Source organism: Gallinula chloropus (genome assembly GCF_964237585.1).
Source record: "Gallinula chloropus genome assembly, chromosome: Z".
Taxonomy (NCBI): Eukaryota; Metazoa; Chordata; class Aves; order Gruiformes; family Rallidae; genus Gallinula; species Gallinula chloropus.
Genome location: NC_140089.1, coordinates 18,844,394 through 18,858,618, shown reverse-complemented (window position 1 = coordinate 18,858,618; position 14,225 = coordinate 18,844,394). Strand labels below are relative to the sequence as shown.

The following is a 14,225-nucleotide window of genomic DNA, read 5'->3' as shown; positions in this document are numbered from 1 at the left end:
AAGTATTACAACAGCTACTGCTCGTAAACACCCTGGCCATCCTCTGCTCACTGTTATCCTCCAGCTGTTTAGAGAAGTATGCCACTGATGTTTTATGAGTTCCTAAATGTTGAGCCAAGACTCCCAGGTTTATTCCTGTTTTTTCATGTAAATAGAGCACGAAGTGTTGAGTCACATCCATCAGCCCCAAGGCTGGAGCTCTCATCAGTTCCTTTTTAAGTGTATTAAAAGTTTTCTGTGCCTCTTTTGTCCACACCAGTTGGGCAGGTTTAATTTTCAAGAGTTCATAAAGAGGTTTCACTATAATTCCATAATAGTAAATCCACAACCGACACTAGCTTGACATTCCCAAAAAGGTTCTCAGTTCTCTTACTATCTGAGGAAGAGAGGTCTTGCAAGCAGCTTCTTTTTGCTCAGTATCCAATTCTCCTTGTCCTCCAGAAATGTCATACCCCAGGTATGATTCTGGTCAGTGTACTATTTCAGCTTTCTGTTGAGAGATTCAATATCCGCTTAGGCCCCAAAAAAATTCAACAAGCTTGTGCATTGGATACAGTCAGGTTTGTTTCAGTTACTATTAACAGGTCATTCACATGCTGCAGAAGGATTCTGTCCCCAGAGGGAGTGTCCCACGTTTCAAGTTCTCCTGCAAACTGATTCCCAAAGATTGTTGGATTTTTAATTTTTTTTTCTTTTAAAAACCTTGATGTAACACTGTCCAGGTGAGCTAGTTTTTCCTAGCAGTGGTAGGACCTTCTCCTCACATGCAAATAACTTTTGCTTTTCTTTGGCTAATGGCAGGCAGAAGAAAGCATCTTTCAAGTCTAGGACTGTAAACCAAATCTTTGTGTTCTTAAGCTTTGTCAGCAGTGCATAGGTATTAGCTACCACTGGGTGGAGTTTTTTAACAGTATTTATTGCTCTGAGGTCCTGTACTACTTGATACATTCCATCGGGTTTTGTAATTGGTAAAACAAGTGTGTTCTATTCTGATTCATATTCCACTAACGCTCCATATTATATAAAGTTTCAATTTACCTGTGCATGCACATGAGTCCAGGCAGCTTGCAATATTAACTGCTTTTCAGTCTCTATCATTTCAGTTCACATTCAATCGATATCCTTACAGTCTGGATCCAAATTCTTAACAATCAATTAAAATCTTTTGTAACCTCAGAGAGGTCATTCCTATATTCTTTAGCAGTTTCCTTTCAATTGGCAACATCACTGATCATAAAGGGGGTCTTTACTTTTAAGTATTTCCCCTACCTGTCCCACAGTTTCTCATAATGGGGCTAGTAATTGTGCCCCTTTGTTAGTTTTACTTCTGGTTCAACTCCTGACGACCAGAGCTGGAGTGGTTGGATGTTTCTTCATCTGATTCACTTTCCCTCTCTCCAGAAAAAGGGAGGAGATCCTAGTTCATCGGGTTCTAGTATTTCATCCCCTCCTTTGCTTCTAGAAGCCCCTTTCTATGTACAATACTCCCCTATAGTACAAGCAGAGCAGCATCTCTTCAGCTGTTTCTTTATCTTTTTCTAAAGCCAATACTGAGGGATCCTGTGGTGTTGTAAGCCCACCCTGCCTCTGCCATTCCGGATGATCTCAGAGGATGAAAAGCATAGCTAATTTCATCCCATTTCCCTTTTCTCTTTAAAAAGCATTGCTTGCAATACTTGATCAAATTCTTTTTACTTACACTCCCACCGGGTATTCCTCCGATATCTTCCCAATGCAGAATCACACAACCCAGAGGGCTTTTTAAGAGATTTTGCTACTTTGTTTCCCTCCCATTGTTAGTCAGATTTACCTCTTGATTTCTGTTCTTGTTTATAGCTCAACTCCCCTCTATCTCTCCAGCAATACTAACGAGAGCAATACAGTTTCTCTAAGACATTATCAGTTCCACACTGATTACACCAAATATAGAAAAACGAGCCATAAATTTCGAGCGAGTGGGTTTTTCTCTCTCACAGATACGCCGTGACTCAGTCACTCACCACTCACACCAGAGTTAGCTCATTTCACTCATGCAAAGAGTTCATCACATCTAAAACAGTTTTCAATTCTCAGCTCCTTGTAGCAATACCCAATGTCAATACCAATCAGCCAGTGCCACCAGAGCAGTGACTCCCCATTGGGGAACCGAGCTCCGCTTTCCTGTGTGACAGGCAGGAGCTCTCCCACTGACCCACGGAGCAGCACACTGTTACAGAAGTGCCCAGCACGACTCCACACTCTGTGCTTACTTAAACGTCTCAGTCACACCTGCACAGGTTCTTTATACAATAGATCCAAACCAGAATAATACTCAGTGTAATTTATTGAGATTTCAAATCATTAGCAGCATTTACATGCTACTAACCGAGTGTAGACAATCAGGCACTAGTAACCTGGTGTATGACACTCGCATGGGACGTCTCCCAACAGCTTACAGTATCCCCAAATGACCGGTCTCCAGAAGCCAAATACCAGGATACCCAAGTATACCAGATACAACTGGGTATCCACCAAACCAAGAGCTCAGATAAGTTTAAAAGAATACCGTAATAATCGGAGGCTGGTCCTTGTCTGCTCCTGCAGTGAACCGAGCAGGGTGAGGAGTCTCTCCAGGGAATCCCAGGGCACATCTGGGGAGTCCTGTTCCTTACTGGATCCTGCAGCTGAGCAGAGAGGGTCCCATCTGGGATGCCAAACTGAAGCCTCGGAAAGCCAGAATCAAAACTCACTAGCTTCGGAGACTGTGAAGCGCTGGGCACACAGGGGATGGCTCCTCCTAACATCTGCACCGTTTCTACTTTTTATACAGATTAACTAACATATTCATGACAACTTCTAAGAAAAGGCAGCCTTATACAAACTACTTCTAGAAAGTCATTTACATTGACCCAGGTAGAGCATGCTCAGTGACACTCGTGGTCTTCTGTTGGTCTTCAGGGATGAAGGCTGGATGTCCACCTCTCTCAGCTCATGCGCTTCATGGTTTTCTCCATAGTTTCTAAAACACATTCCTGAGCTCAAAAACACAGTCCTGCACAAACTAGTAGCCCTTTTAGCTGAAAACAAGATCTACTCTGTCTCTTAATTGGTCGTTTGTCTCATTATGTATTACTCCCCTGTCTTGGAATTGGCAAAATGATATAGACACAGAGATGTGACTGATTATTGACTCTACTTCTTGTTTTCCAAGGTGGAGAAAATACACAGAGGTGAGCAGATCGACGGGCTTCTTTATCCTGCTGATAGAACACCACCAATAACAAAGACCACTACACACCAAGAAAAGGCATCTCAGAATGTTTCTTCTCCAAAAGTAGACCCTTTGTTAAAACAAAATATGGAGACCACCCCTACATCACTTAGTAGTGACTTCAACCAGAAAGTTGTTAACATCCTGCTGAAGTATTCCAATGGTCTTTGGGCTAACGCGCTTCCTAAATTGTACCAAGACACTTACCATGTAAAATTCCCAGAACACGTTCTAAATAACCTAGAGTTGCTCTCAGATGTGTGTACAGTGGAGTATGTGTCTGAAACCCCCAAAAAGGCCATTCTCTATGCTCACCCCCAAAGAGGCATTGATGAAAATCTGAATGTCACTGAGAAAGTCCAGAAGCGTGATGGTGTGAAGGCCACAGCTGAACAACTGCATGAAGAATCCAAGGACCAGTGTGCAGAGAACATAACTGTTCCTACTCTAACCATTCCATCGGAAGGATCTGTGTCCGTCATGGTGTTAGAACTGAAGAACACTAATGAGGCCCTAATTAGGCAAGTTTATGCTTTCTATTTTTGCTTTATTTATAAATCCACATGTTCATATTGTTCAGGGCAGCCATAAGAGAAGAGATGCAGGTTGCAGGACTTTATCGTTTACTTATTTTATTAATGAAACTTAAGAATCCTTTGAGTTGATAAGTTCTATCATTAGCTTGCCTGAGAAACAAAGCAGATTTTACTTGCCTTTGGAAAACTTCTTAAAATAACCCTACTCAACCACATAGTCACGTTCAGATCCTGCTGCAATACTTACTAAAATACTTTTTTACTTCTATAACTGATTTACTGCTAACTAGGTATGACTCAAGTGTGCTCTGATTACACTGGAGTTTTCACTTTTGGGGACGGATGAACTTCATCCAACAAGAAACTCCTAGTGCTTCTTGGATTGATTGCTAATCAGCCTAAGAGGTCGATGTAAGAAGTGAGCTGTAGTGACTGTCTTATGTATGTTACTGTACTGCTTCAGGAAATACCATAAATTAGTGGGATAAAGCACACAAACCCTAGCAGTTCTTTAAAAACTTAAAAACAAGTGAGCAACAGAAAAAACCTAAAAAATTTTCCTAAAGGATATATAATTCTGAAAATTGTTTCAAATTGAGCCTAACAAGTTTTGTTAATGGATGAATTGAGCAGCTGTGTTGTAGCATATTGACAGGTCTCTGTTTTTTCCCACTAGCTTCTGCAGTTTCAGCTTTCATTATATAGTTTCAGTCATTCTCAGAGGTCCTGATTAGGATCAAAAGAAGTATGTGTGCACTTTACTTACAGATCCTTTCACTATGAAACAAATACTCTTCCTCATTCATGGTAGGTAGTAATCAACACACTAGCCTTCAGGCTGAGATTTAGGTAGCCTTTTTCCCAGTAATGTACTGGAATATTCAGCCTTGAACTCGTTATGTGTCAGTCTGCTCTTTCAGTTGCCTAAAGTTACTGAGCCTTAAAGGCTGATAATCTGTTGTGCAAATCCCCGTGCTTAGAAGGGGTAACGAGAGAAATTCTCATTTGAGAATGTTGTCATCTTCGTTCTGTCTGCTAGCACCATTCTTATATTGTGCTTTTTCTCTGGTAAGCTTTTTTTTTTACGTTGTTTATATGTTTATTTTGTATGCTGATCTTACCAGAAAGCATAATTTCAGGTGAGCATCTTCATCCATCATTAACATTTGTACTGTCTGCAGCTGGATGATGTTAGCAAAGAAGGCACCGCTAGAGTTTGTGAGTGAGCCTAAGCTTAAAAAGGGAAATCACAGGAGGAAAAACTGCATCAAAGAAAATAGAAGTTTGGGTTGTTCCTGTGAGGGGTCTGTTTGAATTTAGCCTAAGACATGAAGCATGACGAAGGTGAATAGTTCCAGGAAAGGCAGCCAGTTTAAAGGCAGGCATGAAATCATCTGCACAGAGAGATACCGAAGCGATTAGATGTGATGCATGTTGCATGTTCTGTACTAGGAAGAAAACAGGAACAAATGTTTGTCTCTTTCTTCAAGCTTGCTGTGGGGGTGGGACTTAACTCTGCAAAACCTTTTCTTTCTCACTGTACACCTTTTAATTCTGGCAGCACTGGTAACTTGCTGTATATGTGGAGCAAGAAATCTTAGCTTTCTAATCTGTTGTTTTAAGGATGTTTCCGCTGTTTTTTGGGGGGAATGCTTTAAATTCCATGGATCAAACAGCTGTAAGACGCTGATGTGCTGAGGGTAGTGATATTAGAATTTCTCTAAAGCAGCAGTTGCTAAATTTCAGGCTGTGATTCTTGGATAGCATTCATGTTTCTGAAATGTGTCAGCTCTGTGCAGGTGCATGGTAGTGATGAGTGGTTTCTTGGCCCTAGATGCAAAAATGTCAATTTAGGATTATCTCCGTACTTTGTGGGCAAGGTCTTCAAGATGAAACAAGCCCTGAAGGGAATAGTTTTTTGCTGTAACAAGGAAATGTTTTTGTAGACATACAGGAAAGAAACAATCCAGGGCCTCACCTTCCCTGTGCCTGTAAAATTAAAGTGAGGTGATAACAAATGTCTAGGAGTATTTCTGTACATCCACAACAGTGTAATTGAAAGCAGGCATACACTAGGTGCTGCATTTGAATTCTCACAAGAAATAATTAACTCATCAGCCTTTATTCTCAGGTTTGAGTGTCTGTGCTGCAGCTTGAATACTTATTTTCCCTCTTATTGTTTGAACAGACAACATTTTACAGGTTGTTCCCCTATAGAAGCATACCCCTCTGCTCTTTTCACAACTAAGTAGCAAGCTTTCCTTGACATTTGAATTGGTTCCAGCAGAAACTAAGAATGGTCCTGAATGTACATTTGCAGTATCTGGCCACCTGTGCATCGATTAGTTGCTAACATACTTTTTGAGGTTACTTTCCAAGATTTTTTCCTAAAGAATCTGAAAAACAATTTTTCAACTGGCTTTGAGCAGCCAAAAACATTTTCAGTATAATACTTACTAGAAAATAGCAACTGAGGCAGGAAGTTCTGAAAGATTCTTCTGCTTTCTGTTGGTATTCTTACTGTCTGATAAGCATCTTTATGGAACAAATGTTAATGAATAATCTTACAAGTAGCACATACTTGACTGCTGCCTCCCGCCATATCCATTATGAGATGAGTGCTTACCTAGAAACCAAAGGGCTGTCACTCTGAAAAGCAATATATAAGTGGATTGGGAGGTGGCAGGCTGTCTTCAGAAAAATGAGGGTTCCCTGGAATTTGATCAGATTTAATCTAACAGAGTAGTATGCAGCATCTGCACTAATTCTGGGCATATAGCAGGCCTTCAGAATAATCCTAGATATTTATGGAATAATCATCTAAACTGTGTGGTAGAAGTAAGCACTATCAGTCACTCTATAAACAAGTTAAAACAGAAGCTATTAATACAAATTTAGAATAAGTTTTCCTTTTGTCTGCTCTAATCTGACCTGTTTCTGAAACATTCAGAACTTCCCCTTTGTAGTTTTCAGTAAGTTTATATACTTTAGTAAAGAAGATCTGTGCAACACAAACTGCTTCAGTATGAGCCATTATATCAGCAGCCTAATACCAAAATTGTTCGAAGGTCAGGAATAAACAGCATATGGTTTGACAGCTGATTTGTAAAGTTATTTTATGTGCCTTGCTTTTGATTAACCTTAGTGAAAACCTACTTAAACTGCTGTTTGTTAATGACTGAGTAACTTCAGAGAGTACTTATTAGTTCTCTTGTACATGGCCCCAGTACTACTCAGCTCTTGTGGTCAAGTTGTTCTACATGATTCTATAATCAAGTAAGACCTCTGACTAAAAATGTAGTTGAGTTTGTTAGACTACACACTGCTGGACCACACTGAGCTGTCGCCAGAAGCACTAGATTTTATGTCAGTTACGTTTCTATAGCCCTGTTAATGGGAAGAGAGTTCGGATACTAAGGCTCTTAGAAAAAACAGATGCTCATAATTTACTCATGTTGTATATGCATATAAATGTTCTTAGGTTGTCACTCAGGTTTTTGAATTGCATCCTAACTCTCGTGGTGGTCTTTTTTGTAAAATACTCTAGGTATGTGGGCAAAGATTATTCATCTGCCCAGGAACAAATGGAAGATGACATGAAAGCATACTATAGTCAGAATAGTACAGTGTTACTAGCCCAGTCTCTGGGTGTTGGGCAACTTGTAGCAGTACATGCTGAAGAAGACGCCTGGTTGCGTGCTCGGATAATTTCTCTGGAAGACGACAAAATAAAGGCAAGCAATTACTTCTTTTGGCACTTGGAGAAACAGTTGAAACTATCGTTTTTAGATACACAGGCAGCTCCTAAGTATGTTGCACTACCATTCTATCCTTTCTTCCACTGAAGTACTTCTGTTTTCAGTTCTATAGAATCATAGAACAAACAAAGTTGGAGAAGACCTTCAAGATCATCAAGTCCAACCATTAGCCCTACCCCACTGTAACCACTAAACCATCTCCTGAAGCACCTCATCTACCTGTTTTTTAAATACCCACAGGGATGGTGACTCCACCACCTCCCTGGGCAGCCTGTTCCAATGCTTCACTGCTCTTTCAGTGAGGAAATTTTTCCCAATACCCAATCTGAACCTCCTCTTGTGCAATATGAGAAATTAAAACTTGTTGAAGTTATGTGATTGCCAAAATTAAGTTGCCTTTTTTGTATAAACAGTTTGAGGCTTGGGGGGTTGTTTGGGGTTTTATATGGGGCTGGGCCCAATAGTGCTTTTGTACTGAAAATGTACCTTTGATGGTCTTGGGAAGAATGGGGGTGCTAGCACTGCTCGGAGCAGAGCAGAGGAAGGGAAAGGGAAGAACAAAAATCGCATGTCAATAGATCTTATTTGGAAGTCTTGTGCTGAAGTGTCTGTAACATGCACTAAATAGCAAGACAATGAGAACGATACACTTGTTTTCCCTTCCATGCAGATACGGTATTCTGAGAGTTTTATGTGGTGGGTATTTTAGTTAAACACCTTTGGATTATTTAACTCCTCTGTTACACTTTTCCTGGGTCAAGCAGACCTTTGCAGACCCTTCTTGCCCTCTACAGTGAAACTAGAACAGATGATAGAACAGTAAAATAAAAGTTTCAAACTTATTATTTCTTGCCTAGCAAACATTAATGTCGCCTTTTTATTTTTTGTTTCTTCCACCAGTTAGGTGAGTTTTTACCCAGGTCTGCTTAACACAGTCTAAAGTTGAACCATTTCATATGTAAATTATCAGGAGTATTAGAACTGAGGTTTTCCTGAAAGTTAGTGTGGTAGCCTTCAGCTGGAACTTGGAGGGGAATGTCAGAACGGAGTTTTGTGGAAGACTGTTGGGTTTAGAGAAGTGGAAAGGACATTGGTAGCCAGCTTGCCTGTAATTTCTCTCTAATTACAACTGTCAGCCAAATAAAGTTATTGCAGCATTTGCTGATTATCCTCTGATAACAGTGTTCATACTCCCTTTTCAGTGTTTGGTGTGCAGATATTTTGCATGATAGAGTTTAGAAAAAAGTTGTAAAAAGCCTTTCTCTCACTTTAGCTCCAAATATTTGCTGCTAGTCAGTAGTTTCCCTGCATTTATTGTGGCATTTGCATCAAAGTTACAATAAGAATAAATGAGAATTATTCTCTTAATGCTGTAAAAACAAGAGAATAGAATGGAACTGAAACGGTATTTGATTTTTCATCACATTCAAAACTTTACAAGTAACAATTGTCTCTTTATTACCATTCTTCCTGAGGTTTGATATAATATGTGCCTAGCCCTCCCAACCCTATTGCTATTCAGAGTTGAGGTTTTGTGGAACAGTTGTAGAGGATGGTTTTACAGAAATCTTGAGAAGGCTTTCCCGTAACATTCTGAGCATTCAAGCAGTGAAGGAAAAATGAGGTTAATGCCACTATACAGTACTAAATTAGTGAAAAGTGTGTTTTCTGTGTCTGCACAGAAAATGTTTTACCTGAATACACATTCCCTAAAGTTAAGAAAACATATTTACAATTATATTCATGATCTTACAGTCTTACTCCCTTTTCCATTATCAGGTATGCTATGTTGATCATGGCTTCAGTGAATTTGTTGAAAGCAACAGTGTGTACAAACTTCAGAAGCAGTTCACTTTGCTTCCGTTTCAAGCTGCAAAATGTAAACTGGCAGGTAAGAGAAGGCCAGTGTTGACTGTGTGGCTTGCTGGTGCAGTGTGGGAGCTTTGACCCTTCTTTATAACAACTCTAGGCGTGTTAGATTTTTAGACAGCTAGTTAAAGCAGACAGAGGTAGGCATGGAAAGGAGGAAGAGGATGGAAGGAAGGATGTGAAGGAGACTTTTATAAAGAAACCTTGATATTAGAAGACCTTAATACCTGTTACCTCTGCAATGGATCTAGTTTTTGCACTAGTGTGTATGTCTTTGTCCTTTAATATATGTAAGCCTAAAGAAATCAAAGGAAGTATTTGCTGTTGTGTGAAGCTATGTACTAAGCACAACTTTTTTTTCCACAAGTAAGGCTCATCTGTTGTGGCCAGGTCACAGTCCTGTTTAGTTATTTTAAAGTGATCCTTCCCTCTCAGTACTTGCACACTTGCAGACTCGCTAGACTGTGCTGGAAATTATTTACCTTCCTAAAACTGATAGGCACTTCTAACTTTTAAAAATATTTAAAAGAGATAAAATTGCCATGAATTAGCATTTTGATTGTTTTTTTAATACTTGTATGCATTCCTTTTTTCTCTACACATATGCCTCAACTGTGTCTGAAGAGGATCTTTCTCTTCTCTCTGCTCTGCTCTTACCCTGAAGATGGCTTTCTGTGTTAAAGTGGTGGAAGTTCAGCAGAATGCGAGTACAGGTGCAGTACAACTTTACTGCTGCATCCTGATTCTTGGAAGGATTCCTCTTGCAAACACAGACCTGGTTATTGTTTTCCTCTTAAAATATAGTGATACGTAAAAAGTATGGTCTGTCTTACAGGACTGGAAGCCTTCTGTGATGATCCTGTCCTAGTAAAGACTGTGGAATCACAGACATGCTACAAGATACTTGCTGTGGAAATCCTGGAAAGGAGTGATATTCCTCTTCTTGTTCTCTATGACACTTCAGGAGAAGATGATATCAACATCAATGCTACATGTCTGAAGGCATTGTATGACAAGTCCCTTCAGTTGCACCTACAGGTGCTGACTTTCTGTTTCCTCTTCAATTAATCAAAAATCATTGACTCATAGGATCTTGAACAGACAAAAAATGTACTCAGATATGTGCTAACTACCACCCCTGTTTTCAATATCTTCACCATTGCAGGTAGATGCATTATATACAAATGTCAGAGTAACCAGTGTATTCTCTGATGGAAGCCTGTACTGCCAAGTGCCATCTAAAGGCTTGTCTAGACTTTCTGAAGTCTTGCAGAAACTAGAAGACTACTTCCATAGCAAGGTAGGTTCTATGGTGAGACAAGTGGTAAAGTCATGTAGCCTTTTTCCAGAGTATACCAATCCTTTTCCTTGCACATAAGTTCAAGTTTCTGAAGGTAGCCACAGACTATTCAAAATGGCTAAAAATGCTGTTCCTGGTGTTTTGGTGTGCATCATGTAGCATGAAAAGTGTCTGTTGATGCTTCCTTCTTCTTTGGCTGTCTTGAAGGCTCAGTTTCCTTAAATTGTTGTAACAGTACCAATATGGCTCATAATTGCACACTTCCAGTGGAAACAGCATCATATTGGTATAAAGCCCTTGGAACGACTGCCATACTATTTTTTTTTTATTTTTAACTTTTACTTACTTGATGGAGTTTAGGTGCATAAACAGCCTGGCCCACAGCACACTGTGCAAAGTGATAATAAAAACGATGTAACCGAGGTCTGTTCTTCCAGGCTTCCTTGGCTTTGGTCTGATCTGCATATCTTGCTCTTGCAATGGAATGGTGGGGCTAATTTCAGCTAGAACTGCTATATACAAGTTGGTTTCAAAAGTCTTAAGTTGCTTTAAGATAGGGAGAAATACACAACCACCTTCACTAGACTCAAGAGCATTTATACAAAAGAGAAGAAATATTAAGAGAATCTAATCTGTTCAACATTCAACTGAGCCTTTGACAATCAAACCATGAAATGCAGATCCTTGAAGGTCCTGCTAGAACTGCTGTTTGTGAAACTACTCTGTCAAAGCAGAAGTTGAGCTTTGGGCCTGTTGTAGAACACATACCATCTGGAAATACTTTATATTGCACATGTCTTGGTTATGAAGATTCCGTTTCAAGCAAGCTAAACGCTGAAGGAAGGTGTACAGAACCCTGAAAGGTTTAGCAGCACAGAGGCAGGCAGCCAGGCTGGTGTTCCAGAAGTTCAGCTTTTCTGGACAGGGCGTATGTTAGGCTCTCATTGCTGTCAGAGCCCTCGACCGTCAGCATCTTTTAATACCATTCTGTATGTGGAAGTAAAAGAGTCTTGACTTTGCATCTTACCTTGAAGGGTTTTATTTTGCCTGAGAACTTAAAGTGTTGATTGGTCTTCAAATGGAGTTTCTTCATGCTCGTTGTGCAGCCATTGTCTTGTTACATTATTTAGGATCATCATAGTGAATGTCACCCCCAGGAGACCTCCCTTTGAGTCAGGAGTAAGTTTGGCTTGTTAAATCTCAACAAATTATGTGTTCTAGAGTATAAAGCAGGAGCTTCTCCAGTCATCTGTCGCTGCACTAAACTGCTTTTCCTTTCCAGAGCATTAAAGTAATAGTCTGTGATTTCATGTTCTGTGTTTCCAAATGTGGCTTTTTTCCCCTGACACTTGATAGTCTCTCAGTTTCTCGTCAGATACACATCTTGGGATTAAAGCCTTGCTGATTGGGAAAATAACATGAAAAAAATGCTTCTGTGGCTGGAAAGAGACAATATTTCAAACAGAGTTTTTGCTTCTAAGAACTGTTTATGCCATGTGTGCCTTTGAAATGGTTAATTAAGTGCTAGATCATAATTAATATCTGGTTTTGTCTTTGCAGCAGACATCTGAGTTTAATGTGACGCTACCTTTCTGTGGCAAGATCTGCTTGTTTCTTTCCAAAGGAAAATGGGCACGTGTGGAGGTAAGAAGTAGTCACAGAAGAGCTACAGTTTTGGGGTTTTTTTTACACATAGAAATACCTCTTTTTGTTCAGCTAGATCTGAATCCTTTGGTTCCATTAAACTTGCTATAGTGTATGCGTTTCTGTAGTATTTTTAACCTCGAAATTATGCTTTTCCTTTTTTCCTTTCAGATAAGAATTATTCACTCTAAGCGGGCACTTGACGTGCAGTTCATGGATACTGGAACAGTTTCAACTGTGAAAGTATCAGAGCTTAAAGAAATCCCACCTCAGTTCCTGAGAGAAGTAATTGCAATACCTCCTCAGGTATAAAGATGCTTTAAAGCTAACCTATACTGAGATCTCTTGGCAGTGTTTGTAGTGCTGCTACATTAGGGTTTATGTAATGAAGTTTTGTTTTGTTTAATAGCATTAATGCACTGGAGTGATTTATTGTGCATTGTGATTTTGTTGTGCCTCTTTGCATGAAATCATGATATGGTGCTGTGTATAGACAGGATGTTGTGGATGTGTAATTGTACTGGTTTTGCATGTTCCTCTATCTCTTTTTATTTGTCGTGCATTATTGAGTCTATCAGCATTAAAAAAGTTTGTAAGAACTTGTGTTTCCACATTACTAAATTATACTGATATATATAAGAACTTGTGGAATTGTTTCCACGTTACTAAATTATACTGATATATTTAATTGTGTTCCAAGGCTATAAAATGCTGCCTAGAAGATCTGCCTCCTAACACTGGCATGTGGACTCCAGATGCTGTACTGTGGCTGAGAGACAGTGTAATGACTTGTCCTGAATTTAGCATGAAGGTAAATAGTCAAAAATGCCATACATGACTTGAAATCCATAGGCATGTGGAAAGAGCATTGAAAGAACAACTCTGGAAGCTTAACCACTCATCAAATCATATTTTCTTATAGAAGCTTAAAAGTTTGTAGCCAGCTCATGGACATAAAGTCTAGACAAAGTCGTCATCTTAGGACAACTGGCATAAAACTTACTTGCTTGAGACTGTTAGAAGCTTCTATTTTCCCTTCATGAATTTAGCAGCTGATTGTCTTTCACATTTTTCTGTGTCAGATAAATATGCAACTAGAGTTATTTTACCATCTGATAAGAAAGAAACAGTTTTAAAGTTTCACCATGTAGGAAGATATAACTGTTGAGTTAATTATTTTTCTGCCTCTTGTGAGCATAGATCTTTCAGTTCTTGGAAAGCATCTTTTTTTTTCTTTTTATAAACCAATGTGATTTAGTATGCACAATTGTAAATTTAGAATTTCTCTTCTCTTTGAGATGAGATTATGTCCAATTTCAATGTGTCCTACCTGATTTAACTAACTGAAAAACCCCCACCCTTCAGAAGGAAATCTGTTGCTAGCTATAGTCTTAACAAAGCTAATTTCCTCCTAAAAATCTGATTCCATAAACTGCCACAATGCTTTGAAAAAGTGTTTTGTAGCTTGCTTTAACACTGGAGACCGTAAAATACAGGACTGGGACGTATAACTGTTGCATCTTGCTTTTCTAAGCATGCTCTTCCAAGATAGTGGGAGTTTGGTACCAATTTTTGATTGATTAAATACATGACAGATACATGCTTTAATTGTGGGAAGTTTCTATTCTGGGCTAGGAAAATCAACAGAGGAGTCTGTAAGGTAATGTTACATACTTTATCAAATTAAAATATCAGTGCTTTACTATCAATAATGCTAGCATATCTGATGTTAAATGGGAAGATATTTTTATGTCATTATGCTTGAAATGTATGCATGATACAAACATGGATGCTTTTTTTCATCTTTATTTTTTTCCTGTCCTTAATTTACTAGACTTCACCTCCCATAATAACAGGAAGATAATTTT

General features: G+C 39.2%; 1 protein-coding gene across 1 annotated transcript in view; it reads left to right on the top strand.

Annotated features, from left to right (window-relative positions):
* Positions 1–14,225, top strand: part of TDRD7 (tudor domain containing 7) — a 49,496-nt gene that overhangs the window by 31,587 nt on the left and 3,684 nt on the right. Inside the window, exons 7-14 of the mRNA XM_084277883.1 lie at positions 3,191–3,771; positions 7,334–7,520; positions 9,324–9,435; positions 10,249–10,451; positions 10,579–10,713; positions 12,274–12,357; positions 12,529–12,663; positions 13,058–13,168. Of these exons, the coding sequence (XP_084134009.1) occupies positions 3,191–3,771; positions 7,334–7,520; positions 9,324–9,435; positions 10,249–10,451; positions 10,579–10,713; positions 12,274–12,357; positions 12,529–12,663; positions 13,058–13,168 (1,548 nt within the window). The remainder of the gene's footprint in view (positions 1–3,190; positions 3,772–7,333; positions 7,521–9,323; positions 9,436–10,248; positions 10,452–10,578; positions 10,714–12,273; positions 12,358–12,528; positions 12,664–13,057; positions 13,169–14,225) is intronic.